This window comes from Lissotriton helveticus, chromosome 10, assembly GCF_964261635.1.
Source record: "Lissotriton helveticus chromosome 10, aLisHel1.1, whole genome shotgun sequence".
NCBI classification, from domain to species: domain Eukaryota; kingdom Metazoa; phylum Chordata; class Amphibia; order Caudata; family Salamandridae; genus Lissotriton; species Lissotriton helveticus.
Genome location: NC_136071.1, coordinates 48,576,616 through 48,602,010, shown reverse-complemented (window position 1 = coordinate 48,602,010; position 25,395 = coordinate 48,576,616). Strand labels below are relative to the sequence as shown.

Sequence of the window (25,395 nt, the reverse complement as noted above, 5' to 3'; positions counted from 1 at the left end):
GGGGTGCTTACGCCTGATTGGCTGTAGTTTGGACTAACATAATGACATGGATATGTTATAAAGGCGTTTTCTTTTCTCCTATGTATTCCTATGTGTTAATGCTAACCTGGTACTTTTAAGTATTTCTGGTTTTGAAACTTCTGTGATATGTTTTTATATAGACATATTATTGGTTTCTTATTGCTATGTTATTTACCGTGGGGCTCCCACTTCGACGACGGGGAATATTCAAGCATGTGAATCTATGAAAGACAATCTAATACTGGAGAAGGAGAAGTTCTGTGAACCAGTGCTGTCGTGCCCATTTCGGTGCAATTAGAATCATGCAGCATGGTTCCCTTTTGATCTTGCGCAGAAGTCTCGGGATAATGGGGAAAGGGAGGGAATGCGTAAGCAAAAATTCCTGTCCATTTCATCATGAAAGCGTTTCCCCAGGACCCCTTTTCCGGTTCCCAACTAGCGAATAAAGGCACTTCCAATTGTTGCTGGAGGCAAAGAGATTCAGATTCGGCTTGCCCCACTTCTGAAAGACATTTTCCAGAATCATTTGATTCAGTTCCCATTCGTGGCAGGATTTCGTTGTCCTGCTGAGAGTATCTGCTAAGGTGTTCTGGACTCCTGGAAGATGTTCCACCTTGATTGCACTATTGTGCAAGAGAAGCCATTCCCAGATGTTTTGAGCTTCTTGGTACAGAATGTGAGATCTGGTACCCCCTTGCTTGTTTAAGTAATGCAAGCAAGTGGTGTTGTCGGTTCCGATTAGAACTGTAGACCCTTGAAGCCTTGGCAGAAAAGATTGCACAGCCAGAAAAATGGCTCGAAGTTCCAAAAAGTTGATGTGCATCTTTGCCATTGCTGTGAATCATCTTCCCCTTATGCTGAGATCCTGAATGTGGGCACCCCAACCTTCTAGGGAGGCATCCGTGGTAAGGATGAAATCCGGAATAAGGAGCTGAAAACTGAGCCTATCTGAGACATTTTTGGAAACCTCCACCAAGAAAGAGTTCCTTTCATAACTGGAGTTACTTGGACTAGGTCGTCGAACGAACCAGAGATTTGGAGACACTGATTGTCCAGCTCCTCCTGAATTTTCAGCCACGGATTAAACCCAGATCTTTTGACTGGGTGTGAGTATTTGATTGATTCAGATGCTCCGTCCATCACCACCCCCTTTTGTAACGCATGAGGCACGAGCAGAATCGCCGAAGACAAAATCCCCAGAAAAGATTAGATCAGTCTAACTTAAGCGAACTTTTTTTTTTAGGAGGTCTGATGCCAGAAAGACGAGGCGAGAAAGTCTTTCTTTGGACAAGAATGCTTTGTCTTGAACAGTATCTAGTTTTGCCCCCAGAAATTAAATTACTTGGGAAGGATGGAGGCTTGACTTCTGGACGTTTAGTGAGAGGCCCAGGGAGTGAAAAACTTGCAGGCATTTTGCTGTTGCGGGAGAAGCCTGACGAAAGAACGGAGCCTTTATCAGCCAGTCGTCCAGATACGGGAAAAATTGGATGCCTTGCAGTCCGAGATGAGCTGCTACCGGGGCTAGAAACTTGGTGAAGACTCTTGGAGCTGAGCGTAGGCCACATGGGAGAACTTTGAATAGGAAATATGTACCTGCCACAGTAAATCTCAGGAACTTTCGATGTTTGGGATGAATTGGGATGTGGAAATACACATCTTGAAGATCTAATGTTGTCATGAAGTGCGCATGATCTAAAAGCTGGAGGATTTCCTGGAGTGTTACCATGCGGAAGGATTTTTTCTGAAGGTATTTGTTTAGCTTTCTCAAATCCAAGATTGGTCTCCAATCCCCCGTTTTTTTCTTTATCAGAAAAAAGCGAGAATAAAATCCTTTTCCTGTTTGAGAGCGTGGTACCTTTTCTATCGCTCCCTTTGACAACAAGGCTTTCACCTCCTTTTTGAGCAGAGCAAGATGCGGTGGGTTTTTCTTCAGAGGTGGATGAGGAGGGTGAAAATTGGTGAATTCCAAGGTGTGACCAAATTTTATTATATTCAAACCCCAATCGTCTGGTTATTTTTCTACAATTTTCGAGATGTTGGGAAATTTTCTGAATTTTGTATACTTGTGGCATATCCGGTGCAGGTGCAATGAGATTGTCAGTGTTTTCTGGCAGAATCTCTGCCCGGAGGTTGACGTTTCCTGCCTTGTTGCCTATAAGCAGCCACCGGGGACTTCTATAGGACTGTTGCTGCTGCTGTTGATGGTATCCATAACGACCCTGGCCACCTTGTAGCTGGTACTTCTGATAACCTCCTCGAAATGTGTATGAGCCTCTGCCTCTTGCTCCTCGAAAAGGTGTTTTTCCATACTGCAAGGTACCCAAAGCTCTAGCAGTATCGGTGTCTTTTTTAATTCATGCAATGCCTCATCTATGTGTTTACCAAATAATAAATCGCTGTCAAAGGGCATGTCCAGAATGTTTGGACTTCAGGGCGGAAGTTAGTGGATTTCAGAAAGCCCTGACGTATAAGGGTAGCTGCTCCCGAGAGTTGACGGAACCCTAAAGAAGTTATATCCACAGAGATATTGATGATTTCAGAAGCAGCTCTTTCACCCTCCATGAGAATCTTTTTCTTATCATCAGGTAGATACTCTATATAAGGTGAAATGTCCGACCATAATGGTCGATCGTATCTGCCTAAAATTGCCAAACAATTTGAGGCCCGAACTGTAGCGCCTGCCATAGTGGTAAAGCGTTTGCCGATGTTGTCAAGGCGCCTACCATCTTTGTCAGGTGGAGCTGTTATTGGAGCAGAAGGATTCAGAGACTTCCTCTGCGCCGCCTGATAGATGACGGAGCCTGGTCTAGGGTGACCTGAGAGGCAGGCATGGGCATCCTCTGGCGCCTTGTATTTTTTGTCAATCCTAGGGAGGATCGCCGGAATTGAAAACGGAGTCTTCATTATCTTCACCCCTTCTTCCCATATATGATCAATTATTGGAATTGAGCGAGTTGATTTTCTGTTCTGGTCCTTAAAATCATACAGAAAACATTCTGTCTTTTGTACTGGCATGGATAGATGGAACCTAGAGGCTGCCCTTTCCATAATAGCATGAAAACCTCCTATGTCCTCAGGAGGGGAGTCAACAACTTGGGGAACTGGCAAAGCTGGTGTCAGAATAAGATATTAGTTCCATTCATCCACAGTAATGGGCAAGTTTGGTATTTCTCCTTCGGACACCATGCCACCGTCATCATCCTGAAGGAATTGAGAAGGCATAACCACCTGGGGCTCTGAGACAGAGGTAGTAGGTGTTGCAGGCTGCACATCTGTGGGCGCAGAGTCTCTTTCCGAGACTGCGACTGGAGGAAAACGAGTATAATAGTCCTTTAACATTGCTGTAAGGTCTTGTAGCAAAGCAGCAGGCATCGGAATCATAGGTTCTTGGTGCTATGATTATTGAGGTCCTCTTAAAGACTCACATGGTTCATAAAATTCCTCTTCGTCATCATCCTCCTGATATTGTATCCGGAGTTGAGAAGGGTCATGTGCCTGCCCAAAAGGATCTTCGCCATCAGACTCCTCCAAATAATGGCTAAGAGGTAAAGGTGAAATATGTGATACATCCTGGTAAAATTGCCACGAAGATGTTAATTTAAAGCTTAAAACGGGCGTGATTTGTAAAGACGCAAGCCCTTTACGCTTCAGCGTAGCTGAAATGTACATGGATGGCGAATCTGTATCTGCAGAAATTGACACAACAGATGACACCGCCGATGTTGAAATCAAGGATGTCGTCGACGGAAAAGTCATCGTCGACGATGTGGTTGTCGACGTCAAGGTTGTTGTTGTCGTCGACGGCGGACTCGTCGTCGAAAGTGCAATCATCGTCGACGGTGGCATCGTCGACGGCGGGACTTGCAACATCGTCGACGGCGTACTCGTTGACGAAAGGTGAATCGTCGTCGACGGTGGTGGCATTCGACGAAGCAGGCGCCGACGTAATAGGTGTCGGTGACGGCAATGTAATACTCATTGCCGGCGCCATCGACGGGGTTCTCGTCGACGATGGAATTTTCTTCGACGACGCTGAAGATTCACTCACCTTCTGAGGAGATTTTCTCGTCGACGGAGCAGTGTTAGACATCGACGGAGGCTTAGGAAGGGATTTAGAGGCCGTTTTCAACGAAATCTTTATCCTTTCTCCAGATTTCACCTCTGAAGAGAAAGAAGACTTCTCTTTTTTTGAGGAAGAGGGACCATTCTCAGAGTGAGATTTCTTCATGGTCTTACTCTATTTTTCAGGTGGATCTCCAGATCTATCCCTCTTCTTGGCCAGAGGGGTGGACGCCTGAGGACTCACAATGCCTTCATCTCCAGAAACCACCTCAGATGAAGCCTTCAACTTCTCCAGCCAAACTAAAAGTTGTCCTTCTCTGTCTTTCAAGGTCTTGGCAGGAAAGGTTCTACAGATCCTGCAATTCTTGACCTTGTGAGCTGGGTAAAGGCAGTAGATACATTCTTTGTGTGGATCCTCAACGTGTAATCTCTTCTTCCCACATGAAGAACAGGCTAGAAACAAGCTTTTCTTTGAAGAATCAGACATTTTTTCTCACAAAGAAGTAAAGTTTACGGAAAAAACTGAGCAGAGCTCAGGGAGACTCCCTAACACAAAAGGTGCGGTAGAAAATCTGAAGGTTTGCCTCTCTGTGGGGAAGGTTCTAAGAGGGTGCTGCTGCCTGATTGGCTGGTTTCCAAGTTTGGTTCTTTTTGCAAAAGGACTGAGATAGGCTAAGGTAGTGAGTTTGCCATCTACTGTAGCCTACGGTATAATGTTATTATGGCTGTAATGTATATGTTTTATTATACCGCGAGACTCCCACCTCGTCGGCGGGGATGATTCTAAGCATGTGAATCTATGAAAGATACCCCAATGCTGAATAAGTATATGTAACAGGCTCCAATGTTGTCAAGAGGTACCAATCAGTGTGAAAATGTGTTCTGGGATATTCTGAGGGGGGTGTGCAGGTTCGGGTGCAGGACCCTTGCCTATTGCTGTGACAGTAGATCCTCCTGAAGAGGCAATCTCACCAGAGGACCAATGCTCATGTTCAATACCTTGGGATACCAGACTCTCCATACTCAATTCGGAGCCAAAAGAAGGACTTGGGTCAGGTCGTTCCTGATCTTCTTGAGAACTCGGGCTGGAGCATTTCGGTGCTCAAGGGTAGTTTAACTGTCCTAGTGTCCAGTTCCACAGTCGTTTTAGTCCTACCTAGTCAGGATTGTCCGTACTCACCTTTAACTTGAACTGTACTGTCCATAGACGTTGTTACGCATCCGCGTGTGAATTCACACTCTGCACACGCGTTCCGTGGGCCTCCTATTACTTACCTAGAGTTAGTGTAGCGTGGTCCCATCGATCCTATAGTCTCTGGACAGCTCCATTCCTTCTATCGACTCTCACATTCAACTTACCTAGTATATGGTTTGTCATGCCCCTAGGGCACCATTGTAATTTTGTGCAACTTATCGTATTTTTCCTAAGAGATTGTCATGTGCTTAGCCCTCTGACCTCAAAGATTTCAGAGGTGTTTGTTATTAATAAATATACTGTTTATTTTCATAACAACCTGTGTGGTGTCCTTTCATCTGGTATTCAAGGGGTTATATTGTGGTAAAACAGCTGGCTTCACATGCCATAAAGAGTTTAGCCTAAGACTGCTTTGTCCATGCTACCACTAGGATAGCTGGTCTATAAGGTTGACTTACAACCAATCACCATAAGGGTTGTTTGGACTGATACAAGGTGATCACTAGAACTAGTGAGCATCATATATCAGGCCAACTTCTCACAATGGTTTTCCAGACTGGCAGGAACTGTTGTAGTCTCCCCCCGACCGGTGTTATATGGTCGGGGGGCAGTGACAAGACGTCACTGTTTGTTGGAGGCGGAAGATCGGGAGGTGATGTTTCCACGATAGCCGCCCCTATTGTTCTTGGTGTAGGTGGATTGCGTGCCTCCTGTACTATATTGTGTCTGCTGGGACACCTGGCCTCTGGAAGCTCCTCTATAACTGGAGCGACGAAAAGAACCACCCCTGAACTGCTGGGACTGTAGAGCCACCATAGACTTTGCAGTCTCCGTGTCCTTTTCTATTTTTTCCAAGGTGGTGTCCACTTCTGGGCCAAATAAGTAATCAGGGTTAACTGGCTGGTTGAGTATGGCGTTTTTTATCTCAGGCTTGAAGCCGGAGATTCTCAGCCATGCGTGTTTACGTAACAAAACGCTAGTATTAATCGCCCTGGCTGCAGTGTCTGCTGCGTCTAGTGCACACTTAATAGACGCGTTTGAAATAAGTTTTCCTTCTTGAACTAGCATTTCTGCCGCCTCCTTGTACTCATCTGGCAAGTGTTGTAAGGATTAGTTACTTACCTGTAATCCTAGTTCTCTTCCAGGGGTATCCTCATCAAAGTCATAAGCACTGAATATTCCCGCCCATGTGCGGGACCCCGGAAACAATATAAAAATATATATGTAAAACACACATATATCTCGCTCCACATATATGTATGTACATATATTATTTTTCTCACACCAATGCAGCTCCATAAATGAGGCTAAAAAAATGTAAACACATATACATGCACTGCAATTAGCAAGAAAGCAAAAGAAAAACACATCAGGTCAAATAACCTTTGAACTTTGTGTTTTAATGAGTAGACCACTCATAAATCCTGAAAATTGCTTGTAAATAGACATTGTTAGCCCTCAGGCTGCATTGCAAAACAATAGCATGGAAAATGAAACCATTTTCAACAAAAAACTGGCACCGTGCCTTTAAGGCAGCCATGACCCCGGGCTTCCCATCATGCCTCAGGGGTGACAGTTAGGTCAGTTGTTCTTTGCATAACCCTGAAGACAGGGCTCAACCACAAGAGTGACATAGTACCAAAATCTCATTTACCTGGGGAGGCGGGTGGGTTGCTTATGACTTTGATGAGGATACCCCTGGAAGAGAACTAGGATTACAGGTAAGTAACTAATCCTTCTCTTCCAGGGGATCCTCATCAATAGTCATAAGCACTGAATAGAATAGCAAGCCCATCAACCACCTGCAGGTAAATGAGAAGTACATGACCCAACCAAACCCATAACAGCCAAATAACTCGGCTGTTAAACAGATTCCTCAGGTAGGCCTGGCCCACCTGGGTATCTGCCCTCGTGTCAGAATCTAGACAGTAATGTCTGGTAAATGTATGGACAGACCTCCAGGTCGCCGCTTTACAAATCTCAGACATGGGCACATCCTGCAGGTAAGCCGCCGTGGCCGCTCTACCTCTAGTAGAATGCGCTTTAGGAGTAAACCCCAGAGGTTTCTGCGCCAACTGGTAAGCAAGTTTGATACACGAAACGATCCACCTGGAAATGGTGCTGCATGGCCAGTTCTGATCGATCCGTAGTTAATAAACAATTGATCAGAATGTCGAATAGACTTGGACCTGTCCAGATAGAACTTTAAAACCCTTTTCAGGTCCAACGAGTGTAAAGCCCTCTCAGCTGGAGTAGAGGGATTAGGAAAGAAAGTGGGTAAAGAGATAGACTGATTGACATGAAAATCTGACTCCACTTTCGGCAGGAAAGAAGGGTGCGTCCTGAGCACCACTCTATTCAAATGAAATACTGTATACGGTTCCTTAGTACATAGGGCCTGAATTTCGCTCACCCTACGGGCTGACGTAATTGCTACCAAAAAAGCAGCTTTCCAGGAAATATGCTGTAAAGTAGCTTTATGAATGGGCTCAAAGGGAGGGCCCATCAACTTTGATAGTACTAGGTTCAGCTCCAAGGGAGGAGAAGGAGGCCGTACAGGAGGATACACCTTTTTCAGACCTTGCAGGAAATCTTTTACTGCTGGCAACTGGAAAAAAGAGGTTTGCGAAGGTGATCGCCTATAAGCAGTTATAGCGGCTAGATGCACCTTAATGGAGTTAAACTTCAAACCTGCTTTGGCCAGATACAACAAGTATGGAAGAACTGCTTCTTCCGGACTCTTCACCGGATTGTGACCATTCTGCACGCACCACATATAGAACCTCTTCCACTTGCATGCGTAAGAATGTCTCGTGGAAGGACGTCGTGCTTCTCTCAGAATGGACATGCAGTCTTGCGGTAGTCCTAGATGGCCGTACTGAATGACCTCAGGAGCCATGCTGCCAAGTTCAGTGACGGAAGGTTGGGATGGTGAATCCTCCCGTTCATCTTCGATAATAGGTCCGGCCTGCAAGGAAGCCTCTTGTGAGGAGACACTGACAGGTGAAGTAGGTCCGTGTACCACCATTGCCTCGGCCAGTCGGGGGCAATCAGGATCATCGTTGTGCACGAGTGGTTCAGCTTGCTCACCACCTTCGGGATCAGCGGAAGTGGTGGAAAGGCGTACACAAATTCCCCTGACCAGTCGATCAAAAGAGCATTCCCTCTCGTTCCTGGTCGGTAAAACCTTGAGGCGAAGCTTGGGCATTTGCTTTTTACGTCGTCCACGAAGAGATCTATGGAAGGACGACCCCAAGACTGGAAAACGTCGTCTAGCACTTCGTCGTTGAGAACCCAGTCTTCTCTGTCCTCGAAGTGCCGACTTAGTGCGTCCGCCCTCACATTCTGCTCTCCTGGGAGGTGGACTGCTTGAACAGACAACTTGCGAGCCAGAAGCCAATGCCAGATGCTCTGAGCTTCTAGTGACAGGGTCCTTGAGCGTGTCCCTCCCTGCTTGTTTGAATAGTACATAGTGGTGGTGTTGTCCGTTTGTACTAGAATCACCTTTTCCTGAAGCGAGGGAAGGAACGCTTTGAGAGCCAGGTGGACTGCTCTCAACTCCAGCAAGTTGATGTGGTAGGTGCTTTCCTTGGGAGACCACAGACCCTGCACCTGAAGAGGGCCCATGTGCGCCCCCCAGCCTTGTAATGACGCGTCTGTGATGATCGTTTGTGTAGGAGGAGGCTGATGGAAGAGAATTCCCACTTGCATGTTCTGCTTCTTCATCCTCCACTGAATGGAGGACCGTGTCACCTCCGACAAAGTGATCTGATCGTCCCAGCGATCTGATTGCTGGTCCCATTTGTCCTCCAGATCCTGCTGAAGAGGACGCATCCGAAGTCTGGCGTTCGGTACCAAGAATATGCAGGAAGCCATCGATCCTAAGAGGGAGGCTATCTTTCGCACTTTCTGAGTCCTGTTGCGAAGAACTTGCTGGCCCTTGAGTGCTATTGAAGACTGTCTCTCCTCCGAAGGAAACACTTTTCCTACCTCGGAGTCTAGCAGAGCTCCTAGGAAGTGAATCTTCTGAGTGGGATGGGAGACCGACTTCTTGTAGTTGACATGCAGGCCTAGATGTTGACAAAGTTCTATGCATGTCTGAAATTGATTCCTCACGCTGTCTGGAGTTGGACCTTTCAACAGCCAATCGTCTAAGTATGGGTATACGAAGACTCCCCTGCGGCGTAGAGCTGCCGCTACCACTGCGACACACTTTGTGAACACTCTGGGGGCCGACTTCAACCCAAACGGGAGGACTTTGAACTGGTAGTAAGAGGTCCCCACCCGAAATCGAAGTAATCTTCTGTGATCTGGTCGTATCGGGACATGAAAATATGCGTCTTGAAGGTCCACCGAACACATCCAATCCCCCTTCCTGAGATGTGGATATATCTGGTGAAGCGCCAACATGCAAAAATGTTCTTTTCGTACATGTAGATTGAGCGTTCTCAAGTCGAGAATGGGCCTGTATTCCTCTTTCTGGCCCTTTTTTCTGACCGGAAAATACCTCGAGTATACTCCTTTCCCCCTTTGAGCCACCGGCACTCTCTCGATGGCTGATTTCTCGAGGAGTGTCGCTACTTCTTTCTTTAACCTTTGTAGCTGGTGACTTGACGTTGACATCGGAGGAACGGGTGGAGGTAGACGATGGAAACGAAGACAGTACCCATTCTGCAGCGTAGACAACACCCATTGATCTTTTGTAATGGTCTGCCACTCTGTCCTGTGATGCGCAATGCTTCCCCCCACTGGAGTGGACAACGGCGCTGGGGGAAGTGAAGACTCATTGCTTCTGCTGAGATTTATTGAAGTTGTTGCCTTGTCGCTGATTCCCATTGCCTTTGGAATTGCGCTTGCCTTTGTATTGCGACTTTTGTTGACCTTGCTGGTTCTGGCGCTTCTGCCAGTGAGGGGTTTGAACCCTCTGCTTCGAAGAGCCCTTGTTGTCCGAACGGAATTTCTTACGGAATTCCTTCTTCTTTTCAAGCCCCACGGCTTTGAGGGTGTCTAACTCAGTCTTCATCCTCTGCATCTCCTCATCAGCACTCGCTCCAAAGAGAGACTTGCCTGAAAAGGCAAGATTCAGAATCCTGGCTTGAGCCTCGGGTTTCAATGCTGTAAGGCGCAACCATGAGGATCTCCTCGCTGTGATTCCATGCGCATAACCATGCGCAGCCAGCGTCGCTCCATCTGCCGCCGCTCCTACCATCTGATTGGAGACTTGACCGCCCTCCAACAGAATCTCCTCAAAGTCCTTCCTATCTTCCGGAGGAAGTTTATCAGAAAATCTCTGAAGTGAGTCCCACAGAGATCTATCATATCTGCCAAGCAGCGCTTCCGCATTAGAGACCTTAAGGAAAGAAGCCGAGGTGTTACAAACTCTTCTCCCCCATGAGTCTTGCACCTTGCTGTCCTTATCCGGCGGTACTGTGGATGAAGAAGCTACCGCATTGGATTTTCTAGCCGCCGCAATGATTACTGAATCAGGCGGGGGATCAGACTTGAGGAACAAAGGATCCTCATAAGGAGGACGATACTTCTTGAGAATTCTAGCTGGGACGGACTTCACCGTCGCCGGAGTCAGGAAGACTTCATTCACTGGGTCCATTATACCCGGAACCAACGGCAACAAAGGTTTGGGTGTCGTTCTGTGCTGTAGGGTTTCAAATATGACCGTCGTCTTGATCTGCGGAGCAGTCATAGGCACTCCTAGCTTCAGGGCTCCCCTGCCCAAGATGTCCTGGAACGCGAAGATATCCTCAGTTGGAGATATCCTCGAGCGTGGACTGTTCGTCAAGGTCGGAGAGTAATCCCTGTGAGAACGGTTCCTCGAAGAACCTGAAGAGCTACGGGTCCTCCTGGACCTAGATCTTCTACTTGAACGCGTTCCAGAAGGAGATCTATCTCTGTGACGAGATTTTTTCGCACTTGAATGTCTAGAACGAGACTGTTCCTTGCGGGGAGGAGCCTGGTCTCGATATGCCTTTAGCCGATCTGTCATCGCCTTGTCCTCGGCCCAGTGGTGAAGGGGTCTATACCACCTTGGAGAAAGATGAATAGAAGGAGATTTGTGAGTGGGATCCTTCACAGGTGAACGTGGCCGTGGAGGTTGATCCACTTGATCCTGTTGCGATTCTGCAGGGGACTTGGATCTCTCCCTATGTGAACCGCTGTTTCGTCCATCCGAGGATCCGCCACTGTGAGATGATGAGGAGGACGAGGATAGGCTCCTTTGAGATCTAGAGGAAGATCCCGACCGAGATCTCTTTTCTGCGACCCTCCTTCTCTTGGCAGGAGGTTCATGCACTGGAGATTGTCCCACCTCCGCAGCCGATGCCGATCCTGGAGAACCCAATTGAGACCGAGACTGGTCCAATGGTTCACCTTCCTTCTCCTGCAGCACCTGCCTCAAAGGCGACCTCTCCTGTGATCTTGTAGGAGCGATGCTCACTGGCTGGGAAACGCTCCGTTCTCTGGATCTCCGCTGATCCATAGACAGTGGCTGCATCGACGCCGAGCGCTGAGCTGATATACGCTCTCTCGACGTCGACGCGGTTTCCTCGACACCGATCCCTTCGGCATAGAGCATCTCGCCGTTGAAGGACGTCCACTCGACGACGACTGAGGCTGCTTCGACGCCGATCGCCGGTGCTCTGTCGGCGACGGGGTGTGCCTCGAGGCCGAATGCCGCTTGCCTGAATGCGACGGAGGCTGCCTCGACGTCGAACGCCATTGATCGGGCGTCGACGTGGGCTGCTTCGACGTCGATCGACTATGTGTCGACGAAGGCTCCCTCGACGCCGAACGACCATGACTAGTCGTCGACGAAGGATGACTCGACGCCTAACGCCGATGGCCTGGCGTCGACTGAGAAAGCCTCGACGTCGCAGCATGACGATGCTGCTTCGACGTCATGTGGCTTGCCGTCGAACTCTTCCGCTTCGACGGTGACCTATCCCTCGACGCTGTCTGTAGCGGAGGTACCTTGGATGTTGACGCTGAAGACATCTTCTTCGTCACCGTCGACGCCGAATGTGAACCGGTCGGGGCTTCTTTCGACGTCGACCGCGCCTTCCGACTTTTCTGCTTCTTGGGAGATCTTCCTCTCTCAGAAAGCCCATAAACACGAATTCTCTCACGTTCCTTAAGAGTTCTGGTTGATAAAACCTGGCAGTGTTCACAGGTTTTCGAGGAATGAGAATCTGGTAGGCACAGGATACACACTGAATGAGTGTCAGTCTTGGCCATCTTCCTTCCACATGAAGGGCACTTGTCAAAGAGAGAAGGCATCTTTGACAGAAAAATCACCTTTTTTAAGCCAAAAAAAGGTAGCAGTAACACCCTAAGTCCAATAGACGTCGAGTGAAAGCAAAAAAATTGTAGATAAGAATATTTTTTGACAAAAAGCCAAAAAGAAAGGGAGCTGTTTCACCAGGGTCCTGACTGAAGGAGCCGGAAAGAACAACTGACCTAACTGTCACCCCTGAGGCATGATGGGAAGCCCGGGGTCATGGCTGCCTTAAAGGCACGGTGCCAGTTTTTTGTTGAAAATGGTTTCATTTTCCATGCTAATGTTTTGCAATGCAGCCTGAGGGCTAACAATGTCTATTTACAAGCAATTTTCAGGATTTATGAGTGGTCTACTCATTAAAACACAAAGTTCAAAGGTTATTTGACCTGATGTGTTTTTCTTTTGCTTTCTTGCTAATTGCAGTGCATGTATATGTGTTTACATTTTTTTTAGCCTCAGTTATGGAGCTGCATTGGTGTGAGAAAAATAATATATGTACATACATATATGTGGAGCGAGATATGTGTTTTTTACATATATATTTTTATATTGTTTCCGGGGTCCCGCACATGGGCGGGAATATTCAGTGCTTATGACTATTGATGAGGATCCCCTGGAAGAGAACATGGTTTCAAGTTTATCATAATGAGCCCTGTCGTATCTGGCTAAGAGTGCCTGTGTGTTGGAGATTCGCCAGACATTGGCCGCTTGAGCTGCCACCCTTTTCCCCGAGGCTTCTAGCACTTTTGATTCCTTGTCAGGGGGAGGAGCATCACCCGTGGTTTGTGAGTTCGCTCTTTTACGAGCATTGGAAACAACTAGCGAGTCCAATGGCAACTGTCCCTTGATATATGTAGGGTCCCCAGGCGCTGGTTTGTATTTCTTCTCAATCCTGGGGTTTACCACTCTGGCCCTTGTGGTCTCCTTAAAGATGTCTGCAGCGTGTTTCAGGACACCTTTTAGAATGGGTAGCGTTTTGACAGTCTTTTCTGAGGCTGAGAAGGTGTCACATAAAAAGTCCACTTCAATAGGGTCAGCATGGAGTTGGACATCATAATTTTGTGCTGCCCTCTCAATAAGTGCGTTGAACGCAGCTGTGTCTTCTGTAGGTGATGGTTTAACAGCATAGACATTGCTGTCAGGGGCATTTTGTGGCTCCCCTGGGTCAACGGCGTCTGTCCACTGGTCAGTGTTGTCCTCTGGATCAGTGTCAACAGGATAATTGTATTCCTCATCCTAAGCATCCCCTACATCCACATCTGAATGTGTGGGTGAAGAAGGATCAAAGTCTTGTCCATAGGTTTGCAGAGGTTCAGAAAGAAGAGGTGACGTTGCTGAATCCCTTTTTTTCTTTAATGGAATCTTATATGACTCCATTGGCTGTTCTGGGACGATCTTTCGCTTGTGAATGGAAAGTCTACCAGTGTCGGCGTCGATGAATTGCCTCGATTCGTCTTCCTGGAGAGGCTGTCGATGCTTTGAGGCCTCTTCAGTAGTTGTAGGCTTCTGACCCATGGACACCTTCTTGGGCGCTTCGATGGCCGTGTGTGGGGCGAACGCCTTAGGTGTCACCGGCGGCGGCAGGATAAACCTAACCGGTGCCAACGCTTTCGGAGGCTTACTGACTGTCTTTGGGGGTGGAGCGGCCTTCGGTCCGACAGCTATAGCCTTTTCCTTAATGCGCTGCAGCGAGTCCCACACTTGCTTGGAGAAAGAGGCGGATGGTTTTGTCGACTGGACGGGAGCTTTAGAGCCACTGTGAGTTTTGTGCTCAAGGTCCTTGCTGACTTTTGCTTTGTCGGGTCGACGCTTAGGATCGGTTGCGTTCTGTGCTTCGAGTCCTTTATTAGTGTTTACGGTCTTCGGCGCCGACTTCTTTGGGTCGATGTCCTTGACCTGTTTCTTCGGTGCCCGGGATTTCGGCTCGACACCCTTTAGCGACCTCTCTGGGTCGATAGCACCTTTTTGGTTCGTCGGAGTCGACGGACCTGAAGCCTTCGATCCGACCAAAGTAACTTGTACTTTTGGTTTCGATTTCGTTTCTGGTGCTTTCGGTTTCGTGCCCACCAATGTTTTTGGTTTCGATTTTGGTCGGTTAACCAATGGCTCTTTATTAACGTCTGTAGCCGGGCCTTGAAGCGAGGCTGTAGAACTATGCGTTTGATCTTGAGTAAGGCCTCGTGGCGATCCCTCGACCTGAGCCTTATCGAGTGTGTTAGTGTCGGCCCCCATACCAGCGGGCGGGCCTAGCTCCTCGCTGGAGCTATCTTCAACGGCCCCAAGGGCCTCATCGTCGTCTCCTACCTCGTCGACGACGTCGTCATTTTCGACCATCTCCTCATCTTCTGCGTCATAACTGGAGTCAATCTCAGACGCGGGATCTGACTGGATCTCATGAACTTCCTGCTCGACCCCTTAATCGTCCTCAGCATCGAAGATGTTCACCGGGTCAGGCGCTGTGTGCTGGGCTTCCTTCCGCTCTGCGCGTCGAAAGCGAAGTGCTTTTTTGGACCGGAACCGAGAACAAGCCATACAGCTGGCTTCATCGGGATCCGGAGACAGGCACTTGTTGCACACCGGGTGGGCGTCCATGTGAGGATACTTGGAGTTGCAAACGGGACATCTCTTGAATGGGCTTCGTTCCATTTCGTTCGTCGATAAGGCCTCTGGCGTCGACTGGGCCTTTGGAGCTGAATAGCCACGCGGCTTATTCTTGACGTCCGGCTGGAAATCGAGCTGGAACGAGTACTCGGCACCGATCGCAAAGACAATACCGACGATATCTATAGGCCTTTTGGCCAAATTTAAAGTTTTCTATCGATTCCGAACATAAGTTAACAAGTATACATCCGAACCCAATGGCGGAAAAAAACCAATCTGAGGATGGAGAAGATGCCCATGCGCACTGTAGTCCAGGGGAGGAGCCACCTATCTCGTGATACTTCGAAGACTCTTCCAGGACAACAATGTGCAATCATCCGGACCCAACACTAGGCGGCGATCTATGCGCAGATATGAATTCAGCAGCCCACATGCCTCGAACATTTGGCTTGTCATCAGTAGTGGTGGTTCTTTTGATGTTGAAGAAGGCAATTCTGGACACTGTAGTGGAATAAACGTTGATTGCAGCTAAACGGACCTGGGGTCCAAAACGATGCTGTAACCCAATGGAGGAAATAAACAAACTCTGTTGATGTCTTTATCCCGGTGCATTGTGAGTTTTTGGGAGGGATCACAAGTTACATAAAAATCAAACATGCTTCAAAGAAAAATATCGGGCAAAGTACGTGCCCAACACTGTATATAAGGAGTGTGCTAAGCACTTGATCTACTGTTACACATGCTACAAACCTATTCATTAGAAAGGCGCTTTCAAGTTAGCCTCTATTGTGAAACAATGGCATACTAGACGCAGGCTGCAGGAGTGCAGAGAAAAAAAAGATACATACTTTTTTTTTAGGCTTTATTTTGGGTACAAGTTCTGCATCTTGCTCTGCACTGACGGCCGATTTGTTGAATTGGCCCAATTGCTGTAGTCTGACATGAGGCTGTATGCCGAATTCTGGTGAGAAGTTGATTTCCGGTTGTATGCAGACTTGTGGTGTTTTCACATTCATTTTAGATAAACTCAGTTTCTGAAGAACAGAACAATAATCTTGAATGTCAATCAGTGGGATGTAACAAGTTAACTGCCAGCATATGATACTCACAATGTTAAAAGGGTAGACTCCAAGTTACATAATTGAACAGAGAAAGAAGGTATTGTTTCTTACCTGTAATCCCCATTCTCTCTTAAGGGAACCTTCATTAAAGCCAGAAGCATTTGAATAGTACCGCCCACATGCAGGCATCCCAGATCACTTCTTCACAGAATATATTCTTGAGTTTAGACGTTCGCCTTTCATCAGAAGGCCTGCAGAAACACTTTAGAAAGAATATAATATGCAGCCTAGAAAACTGGCTACAGTAGAAAAATTCTTCAGATTGTACTTGGAAAAGGTGTTTAAGTACTCATATAAAGGTATCATTTGAGAAAAATGTTTTACGAAACAGTTCAAAGCACTTAAACAAACCCTTTTCTGTAAAGTAAGATGAAGGCTAGTAGGACAATGTTGCCCCATAGGCTGCTATTATTTAAGTTTAAAATAAGGACTGTGCCTTTTAGGCACCCAGAGACCACGAGTATCCCATCATGCTCGGCAGGTAGCAGTTGCCTCAGTTCTTTTTGACGAGAAGTGTCCAATAATTTCCCCTGCTATGTCCACCGGGGAGGAGGGAGGGTTGCTTATGAGTTTAATGGAGATTCAAGAGAGAGAGAGAGAGAGAGAGAGAGAGAGAGAGAGAACCGGGATTACAGGTAAGAAACCATACCTTCTCTCTTGTGGGACCTCCATTAATAGTCAAAAGCATTTGAACAGAATAGCAAAACCATCCCTACCAATTGTGGTGAAAAGAACAAAGGAGAGAAGATAGGACTGGATTAAGCAAATACATTTCCGATGGAGGCTTGCCCTACTCCAGCATCTGCTCTAGAATCTGAATCCAAACAAAAGTGTCTTGGGAATGTGTGAACAAGTTTTCATGTGGCTGCTTTACAAGTTTCAGCAATAGGAGCATTTTTCATTAAAGCTGATGTAGCTGATGTTTCGCTAGTAGGATGGGCCTTAGGTCCATCTGAAAAAAACGTGTTGGCTTTTTTGTAACAAAGGTATGCAGGAGACTCCATTGCAGAGTTCTTAAAACTGTGGGGCGCGCCCCCCTTGGGGGGCGCGACACATTCCTAGGGGGGGCGCGCACTCCACTCTAATTTTACCTTTGTTCCCTGACAAGTCTTCTTAGAGAACTCCGGAATGGTTGGAGGGAGGAGGGAGGGGAAATCCACGGGGCACAAAGTGCCCCTGCTTTTATTATGTACCGTCCCAGGAGCGGGTTAATCCATTCAGCTTCAGCTGCAGTGAGGAGACAGGAAGTCTTCTCTGCTAAAACTGAAGGTACACAAACTGAAGACAGCCTTCACATTCGATATTATTATAGAGGAGACTCCTAGCTGTAACGCTCTAGTGTTCCGAGGGTCTCCACGGAGACCCGGAAGCACTATCACACATTGTAGCACCTTCTGGCCAGGCGTGGCCAGAAGGCTATAAATAAACGGACGGGAGTAGCATGGTACTTCCGGTCCACCACAGCATAGCCAGAGTCTGTGTCTCATTATTTAACCCACCCTGTTTCCAATAAGGGGGCCTGCCCGCAAATGACTTTGGTCCCGGTACCAGTTGTCCTTAGAACCCCACAGACCTGTACACTGGCAACGAGGGTGGGATACTCGTCAGCCGCCCTGATCGCGAGACGCCGAATGACCCGGATGATTGGATGAGAGTGCGACGAGTGGGGAAACCAAGACCGGCCCACGGAGGAAGCAACACTCACCGGTAAGCAGCATGTGCCAGAAGCTGCGTGGGGCACCGGCAGGAAGGCGCGCCCAACCGCGAGGCCAGCAGCGCTGAAGAGCCCGGCAGGAACAGGCCGACCGGCAGAATCAGGAGCGCGCGCATGCGCAGAATTAGCCAGGCCCAGCCTAGAGCGATGCAACACACCGAGGAGTCACGTACCGCCTAGAAAAGCCCAGAAACGGCGCACAAAGCACGCTGACGACCAGCCAATAAAGCAGAGACAGGAAGCCCACGTGAGGACACACACACGGCACCCAAAACTAGAGCCTATATAAATTAAACAAGCAGTGGCGAGTACAACAAGGCATAGAAAAGGGTGTAGCTCACAGACAGCGCTACCACAGACCGACAGAAACCAGCAAGCGAGAAGCTACATGTGAAATGTAAAAGTGAGAGCAACACCTAAGCAACTAAGCAGTGGCAAAAGCAATAAGAAATTAGCAAATCACGCAGCAATGTCCATCCAACCAAATGCCAATGCAGGAGGGGCACAGCAAGTAGCACCGGCACAGCAAGCAGCACCCCCAGCACAGGTGGTAATACCCCCTGCACAACCCCCAACCATCTCAACTCACTCCCAAATTCAAGCCCTGCCACCATTTAGCGAATTGATTGATCCAGGTACAGCAGCACCAAGGTGGGTAATTTGGTTGGGATAACTAAAAAACTATTTACCGCCACCAGAGAAAAGGACAATGAGGTAAAAATATCATTACTCCTGCATTTTGGAGGGACAGAACTGTACAAACTATTCAAACACCTGCCAAACACAGGAGCGGACACCGACTATGACGCCGCCGTCCAAGCCCTAAATGCGCACTTTGATCCTCAATTAAACCCCCACTACGAACGCTTTCAGTTCCGACAATCGAGGCAAAGGGAAGGAGAAACAATGGATGCATTTCATGCGCGGCTAAGAGACCTAATAAGCACCTGCCCAGACGATGACCAAAGAAAAGAAGTAACTGCACAACTAATTCAGGGATGTCGCAACAAACATCTAAAGACCCTAATACTACGCCAACCCCATATCACACTCGAAGAGATAATAATTCTAGCCCGGTCGCATGAGCTATCAGATGCCCGAGCCACGGCGATGGAAGCCGCTCTCAACCCACCGACAGAATCTGGAACTGTGATAAAGACCAATAGAGTAGATGCAGCTCGGAATGTCGGTCGAGGGGGACGAGGAAGATGGCCGACCAGAACACAACGCCGAACGTCATGTGGTTACTGCGGACGCGACGAGCACAATCAAGAAGGCTGCCCAGCACGAGGCAAGACCTGCTCCAAATGCGGGGTACAGAACCATTTTGCCAGCGTGTGTAGAGGTGGTTTTCGCGGACGAGGTTTCTCAGGAAGGAAGACAACCACCGGAGCCGTCAGGCAACTGTCCCTAGATGACACTCCGCCGTCACGGTGTTCCAAAACACAACAGAATCGCCAATCACAGTTTGATGGATCATCCACCGAAGAGGATGACGAGTGCTACTACGTGTCATTCATCAGCGAGTTGAAAAGAAGACGAAGACCACAACCCAAGTGTCAGATACAGATCGATGGATCACCAGTGACCGGAGTCATTGACACTGGAGTCACGGTAAATGTGATGGGTATCCAGCACTACAAGTCTTTGAAACCCAGACCACGACTAGTACCCTCCAAAGCGCGAATCCTGACGTATGGCAGCCAAGAGCCACTTCCGCTACGAGGAAAAATGGTAGTTCAAGTCAAGGCAGAAGACCAAGAAGTGATGACTACATTTCATGTAATCGACAAGGAAGCTGACCTGCTGGTTGGATGCAACACCGCAGAAGATATCCGACTCATCGCATTCGCTAATGCTGTGAAAGCCCTGCAAACAGAAGATATTCTACGAATGTTCCCTTTGCTATTCAAAGGTCTTGGGACTATGAAGAGGCCGCCAGTGAAACCCCATATCGGCAACCACTTGGATGCTAATGACAAGGGTAACTCGTCATGCACTGCCCATTCATTTCAATGGAAATTAGAGAGGAATAAAGATATTGCCTTAGCACTAAAGGGGTTAAGACATAGAAGGATTCCATTCCACCTCCGAGCAGCGGTGGAACAAGAACTAGCACAACTAGAAAACCAAGGAGTCATAGAAAAGGTGACTGGCCCGACTCCGTGGGTATCCCCCATGGTGATAGCAGAAAAGCCCCGGCAGCCAGGCAAAAAAAGAATATGCATAGACATGAGGATGCCTAACAAGGCCATAAAGAGAGAAAGGCATCTCACACCCACGGTCGATGACATCCTGACAGACCTCAATGGAGCCCAGTGGTTCTCCAAGTTAGATCTCAACGCGGGGTACCACCAACTAAGGCTGGCAGAAGAGAGCCGGTACAGAACATTCTCGACACATCTGGGCCTCAGGAGATACAAGAGGTTAAACTTTGGCATCTCATCCGCTGCAGAAATCTTTCAAATTACCATTTAAGAAATCTTGTCAGGACTACAAGGGGTGCTCAATGTCAGCGATGACATTCTAATACTTGCCAAAACGAGTGAAGAACACCATCACAGATTGATAGCTACCCTTCAGAGGCTGGCCGAGCATGGTGTAACATTACACAAAGAAAAGTGCCAATTCTTCAAGAAATCCATTGAGTTCTTCGGGTACGTGTTTGATGCCGAAGGAGTAAAAGTAGACCCACGGAAATCTCAAGCAATCAAACATGCTCCGGCACCCACAACAGCGTCGGAAGTAAGGAGTTTCCTTGGCATGGCCCAATATTGTACCAGATTCATTCCCAATCTAGCCACGATCGCTGAACCCCTTAGAAGCTTAACAAAAAAAGAGAGCCCATGGAAGTGGACGTATACCGAAGAAGAAGCATTCAACCAAGTCAAGACAGCTCTACTAGATGGAACCACCATGGCGTACTTCAACACAACCAAACCTACAGAGATATTGGTGGATGCAAGCCCAGTTGGACTCGGAGCTCTGCTCACACAAGAAACAGAACCCGGAGTGTGGACTCCCCTGCCATTTGCAAGCAAAGCGCTCACTGCAACAGAGTCAAGGTACTCCCAAATAGAAAGAGAAGCTTTGGCGTTAAAGTGGGCATGTAATCACTTTCACCTATACATCTCTGGACATCCGTTTCAGATGGTAACGGACCACCAGCCACTAATACCACTGTTCAAAGGTACCGCCCCTCATCCTCCACCTCGAATTGAACGATGGGCCATCCAAATACAACAGTATCAAATGGACCTTGTGTATAGGCCCGGAGCGAAAAATCCTGCTGACTTCCTGTCGCGACATCCATCAACTGACAAAAGTAACGGGGCGGGCCAAGGTGTGCCAACAGAAGAATTTGTGAACATGATAGCCAAAGGGGCTTGCCCCCGAGCGCTCACAGCCGATGTCATCATAGCCCAATACGCCAATGATGCAGTCATTCAGCGAGTCAAGGAAGCGATACAGGCAGGATCCTGGGAAAACTTCCTATGAAATGTCAGTGGGTGGAATGAAGCAGACCGCCTACGGCTAACCCATTCTAGAAAGTTCACAATGAACTCAGCAGTGCGGACAATGGACTCCTACTGAGAGGGTCCCGAGTGGTGATCCCTGCCAACCTACAAGAGCAAGCAACAACGCTAGCACATGAAGGCCACCAAGGAACCCGGAGGATGAAGGCCCGCATGCGTGAAAAAGTATGGTTCCCCAACCTCGAAACATGTGTTGATACCATGGTACGGAACTGCCAAGCGTGTCAGATAACCAGCACACCTGACGCCCCTGCTCCTGTAATAACGGAAGACCCAGCTCCATCTCCCTGGTCGTGGGTAAGTCTGGACTTTGGCAGCTTCCCGGATGGAAGAGTCACGGTGGTGCTAATTGACAGCTACACCAAGTACCCAATTGTAGACGTAGTGTCATGAACCAGTTTCGCACACGTCCAACCAATTCTCAACAAATCCTTTGCCATGTTCGGCATTCCCCTGGTGCTCAAGACGGTCAATGGCCCTCCGTTCCAAGTGAACGAGTTCCGAGAGTTCCTACACAGCATTGGCATAAAACACCATAGAATCACGCCACAGTGGCCCCAGGCCAACGGGGAGGTGGAGAGATTTATGAGGACCATTAATAAGACTCTACGGATAGCCACAGTAGACGGGAAAGATCCAGAAGCACTCCAACACTTCCTCAGAGAGTATAGGAGCACCCCACATAGTACCACACAAAGATCTCCCTGGTCCCCAATGCTGGCCGGACCCCTGAGGGATCTACTACCCATGGCAGAAAACTGGGCACCTGCCCCATATGTGCCAGCAGCTACTCAGGAGCGAGGGAGAACCAATGACAGAGCAAGTCAGAACAGGCGAGCTCGTGTGAGAGAATTAAATCCCGGAGACTCAGTGCTTATCCGGACCAGGAGACCGAGAGGCAAATTCCGCACACCGTACGAGCCTGAACCCTGGATGATCAAGGAGACTAATGGCACTGCGATAACATTGCACAGAAATGGAGAGGAAGTAACTAGAAATGTGTCATGGTTCAAGCGCATACCATCTACCCAAGAACACACGGAGTCCCCTGTTGAGCCCACAATCAGAGGAGAAACAGAAGATAGACCCGAAGACACTACCCCTCCGTCGCCTATAACCACACCAGTGGCGACACCATCATCGCCACAAGTAGGCAGTCAAGGACACACTCCTGTGAGAGGTAAGTGGCGCTACAGCCTCAGGCCCAATCCAAGGCCGAATCAAAGACTGGCTGATTTTGCATGTTAATTGTTGAACTGTGTTTTTCAAAAAACCAAGTTGGGAAGGGAAGTAACGCTCTAGTGTTCCGAGGGTCTCCACGGAGCCCCGGAAGCACTATCACACATTGTAGCACCTTCTGGCCAGGCGTGGCCAGAAGGCTATAAATAAACGGACGGGAGTAGCAGGGTACTTCCGGTCCACCACTGCGTAGCCAGAGTCTGTCTCAATATTTAACCCACCCTGTTTCCAATAAGGGGGCCTGCCCGCACATGTCTTTGGTCCCGGTACCAGTTGTCCTTACAACCCCACAGACCCGTACACTAGCCTCAGGTAGTGTCAACATTCAGGGGCAGATTTACAAGGAAGTGCGGCAGCGTGGCACCGCAAGCCCTTTGGCTGCACCACGCTGCGGCACTTACGAAGCACAGGGATGCAACATATTTACAAGAATATGACGCATCTCTGTGCTTCCCCCTGCGCTGGCACACAAACTGCAGCCATACTCCCTCCCACATTTCCTCCTTCTCCATGAATTCCCTCACTACCACTCACCAACGATGCATCTCATATCTTTATTTTGTTATAGCGCTACTCATTGTTTACTCCCACTCAGTTCTGTGATCAGCATGGTACACATTCTATGGAGCAGGCATATTATCCCTCTGTGCTGTGCGCATGGCAGGAGTGCTCATGTGTGCACAGTGAGCCATGCAAGAGTTTGCGAGTAGGGTAAGAGGTGTGACTGCAGGGTGAGCGAGTGACCATATGAATTTGGTTGCAGATATAAGTGCACAGTGGGACGAATGAATGTATAGTTAGTGGTGGGCCTATTTGAGTGAGATTGCAGATTGAGCAGTGAGGGGGACTGTTGAGTGAAGTGTCACTTCACCGCAGGTTGAGTAGTGTGCTAGCGTGATTGCAGGGTGAGGTAGAGGGTGAACAGTGCAAGTGCATTGTGAGTGCAGAGTGATCACTGAGTGCAGGGTAAGACGGTGAATGGTAAGTGCATGGGGATCGTTGTGAGTGCAGGGTGAGCGTGAAAGTGAAGGGCAAGAATGAGAAGCGAGTTGTCTGAATGCAAGGTGCATTCCCAGACACTTGAAGTAACTCAGAATGTTATTGACGGCAGCGTAGGGTTTCAAATGTGTTAAACTATTGCTAATATGGCAGTAACCAGGGATCAGGGTGGAGGAAGTAAATAATGTGGTGATCCTGCAACAAACTCCCAGTCTTGTGATTAGGGTTGACAGCTTATTATTTTGATGTCCCAGGCGGTACAAAAATAAGCAGTCACCTAAAGCTGTTTTGTCAGTACTTGTCCATGCATACTTTGAACAGCAAATTGAAATAACTTTTACTTGTGTTCCAGGGCTGCTTGAATAAGCTATGGCTGATAATAAAAGGGTTTTTGTGGAGAGTCAGCGCACACCGTATTTGAACACAGTAAATGAAGAATAATCAAGTTTCACTTAGTGAATGCGTGCAACCCAGTTAGAAGGTAGCCAGCCTATTGAACTAACAAAATTCTTATGGTGGAAAACCACCAGTATACCAGATCCACAGCTAAAAAATACTGTATGTTATCTTCACATTAGTAACCCGCAAAATATCACAATATCTGCTGTTAGTTTAAACATTATTTTTTATAATGTACCAAAATCGTTTTTCTTGTATATTTCAAGTCAAAGAACTGGCAACATGAAAATCAATACATGAATTGCGAGTAATGCAATTATTTTACAAATAATGTTTAAACTAACAGAAGATATTGTGATCTTTTGCTGATTACTAATGTGAAGATAACATACAGTGTTTGTTAGCTGTGCATCCGGTATACTGGTGATAGTAAAAGGGAACATGCAGTCTGTGAAAGAACACATGGCTGGCTGGCATTTTGCGTGCCTGCCTGTGTAGTTTTAAAAGAAACTTTGTCTCCTTTATGGGAAGCGCTAACCCTCCCAGGAGGAGGTTAATTCATAGAGCTGAAATGCTTCAGCTGCAGTGAGAGGCAGGATGTCTCCAGTGCTTAAACTGAAAGCAAAGGAACAGACAGGCATTTCAGCTGCAGTGCGAGGCTAGGAGTCTCCTCTATAATAATATCGAATGTGAAGGCTGTCTTCAGTTTGTGTACCTTCAGTTTTAGCAGAGGAGACTTCCTGTCTCCTCGCTGCAGCTGAAGCTGAATGGATTAACCCCCTCCTGGGACGGTACATAATAAAAGCATGGGCACTTCGTGCCCCGTGGATTTCCCCTCCCTCCTCCCTCCAACCATTCCTGAGTTCTCTAAGAAGACTTGTCAGGGAACAAAGGTAAAATTAGAGTGGAGTGCGCGCCCCCCCTAGGAAGGTGTTGCGCCTCCCGAGGGGGGCGCGCCCCACAGATTGAAGAACTCTGGTGTAGGGGTAAGCATTTCTAAGTGTTGGGTAGTGTAGGAGTAAAAATTACTATTCCCACTCCAGTGAGTGCAACAGTAGGGATAGTGTTGGACAATGTAGGGGTGCAGGGGTAAAAATTGCTATTCCCATGTACCCCAAAACCCATACCCACCCTAATACTAAAAAAATCTCCATTACTTACGTACGTTGTAATGGCATGCGTTGTAAAGGCATGCACTGTAAAGGCATGCACTGTAA

General features: G+C 47.9%; 1 protein-coding gene across 13 annotated transcripts in view; it reads right to left on the bottom strand.

Moving 5' to 3' along the window:
- MBD1 (methyl-CpG binding domain protein 1) overlaps nucleotides 1-25,395 on the bottom strand; it is a 1,384,891-nt gene that overhangs the window by 812,799 nt on the left and 546,697 nt on the right. For 12 of the 13 annotated variants that reach the window (XM_078664741.1, XM_078664738.1, XM_078664739.1 and 9 more), the window contains exon 10: nucleotides 16,019-16,204. The exons of the other annotated variant lie outside the window; for it this stretch is intronic. In XM_078664741.1, coding sequence (XP_078520867.1) covers nucleotides 16,019-16,204 — 186 coding nt within the window. The remainder of the gene's footprint in view (nucleotides 1-16,018; nucleotides 16,205-25,395) is intronic. 13 annotated transcript variants of the gene reach the window in all.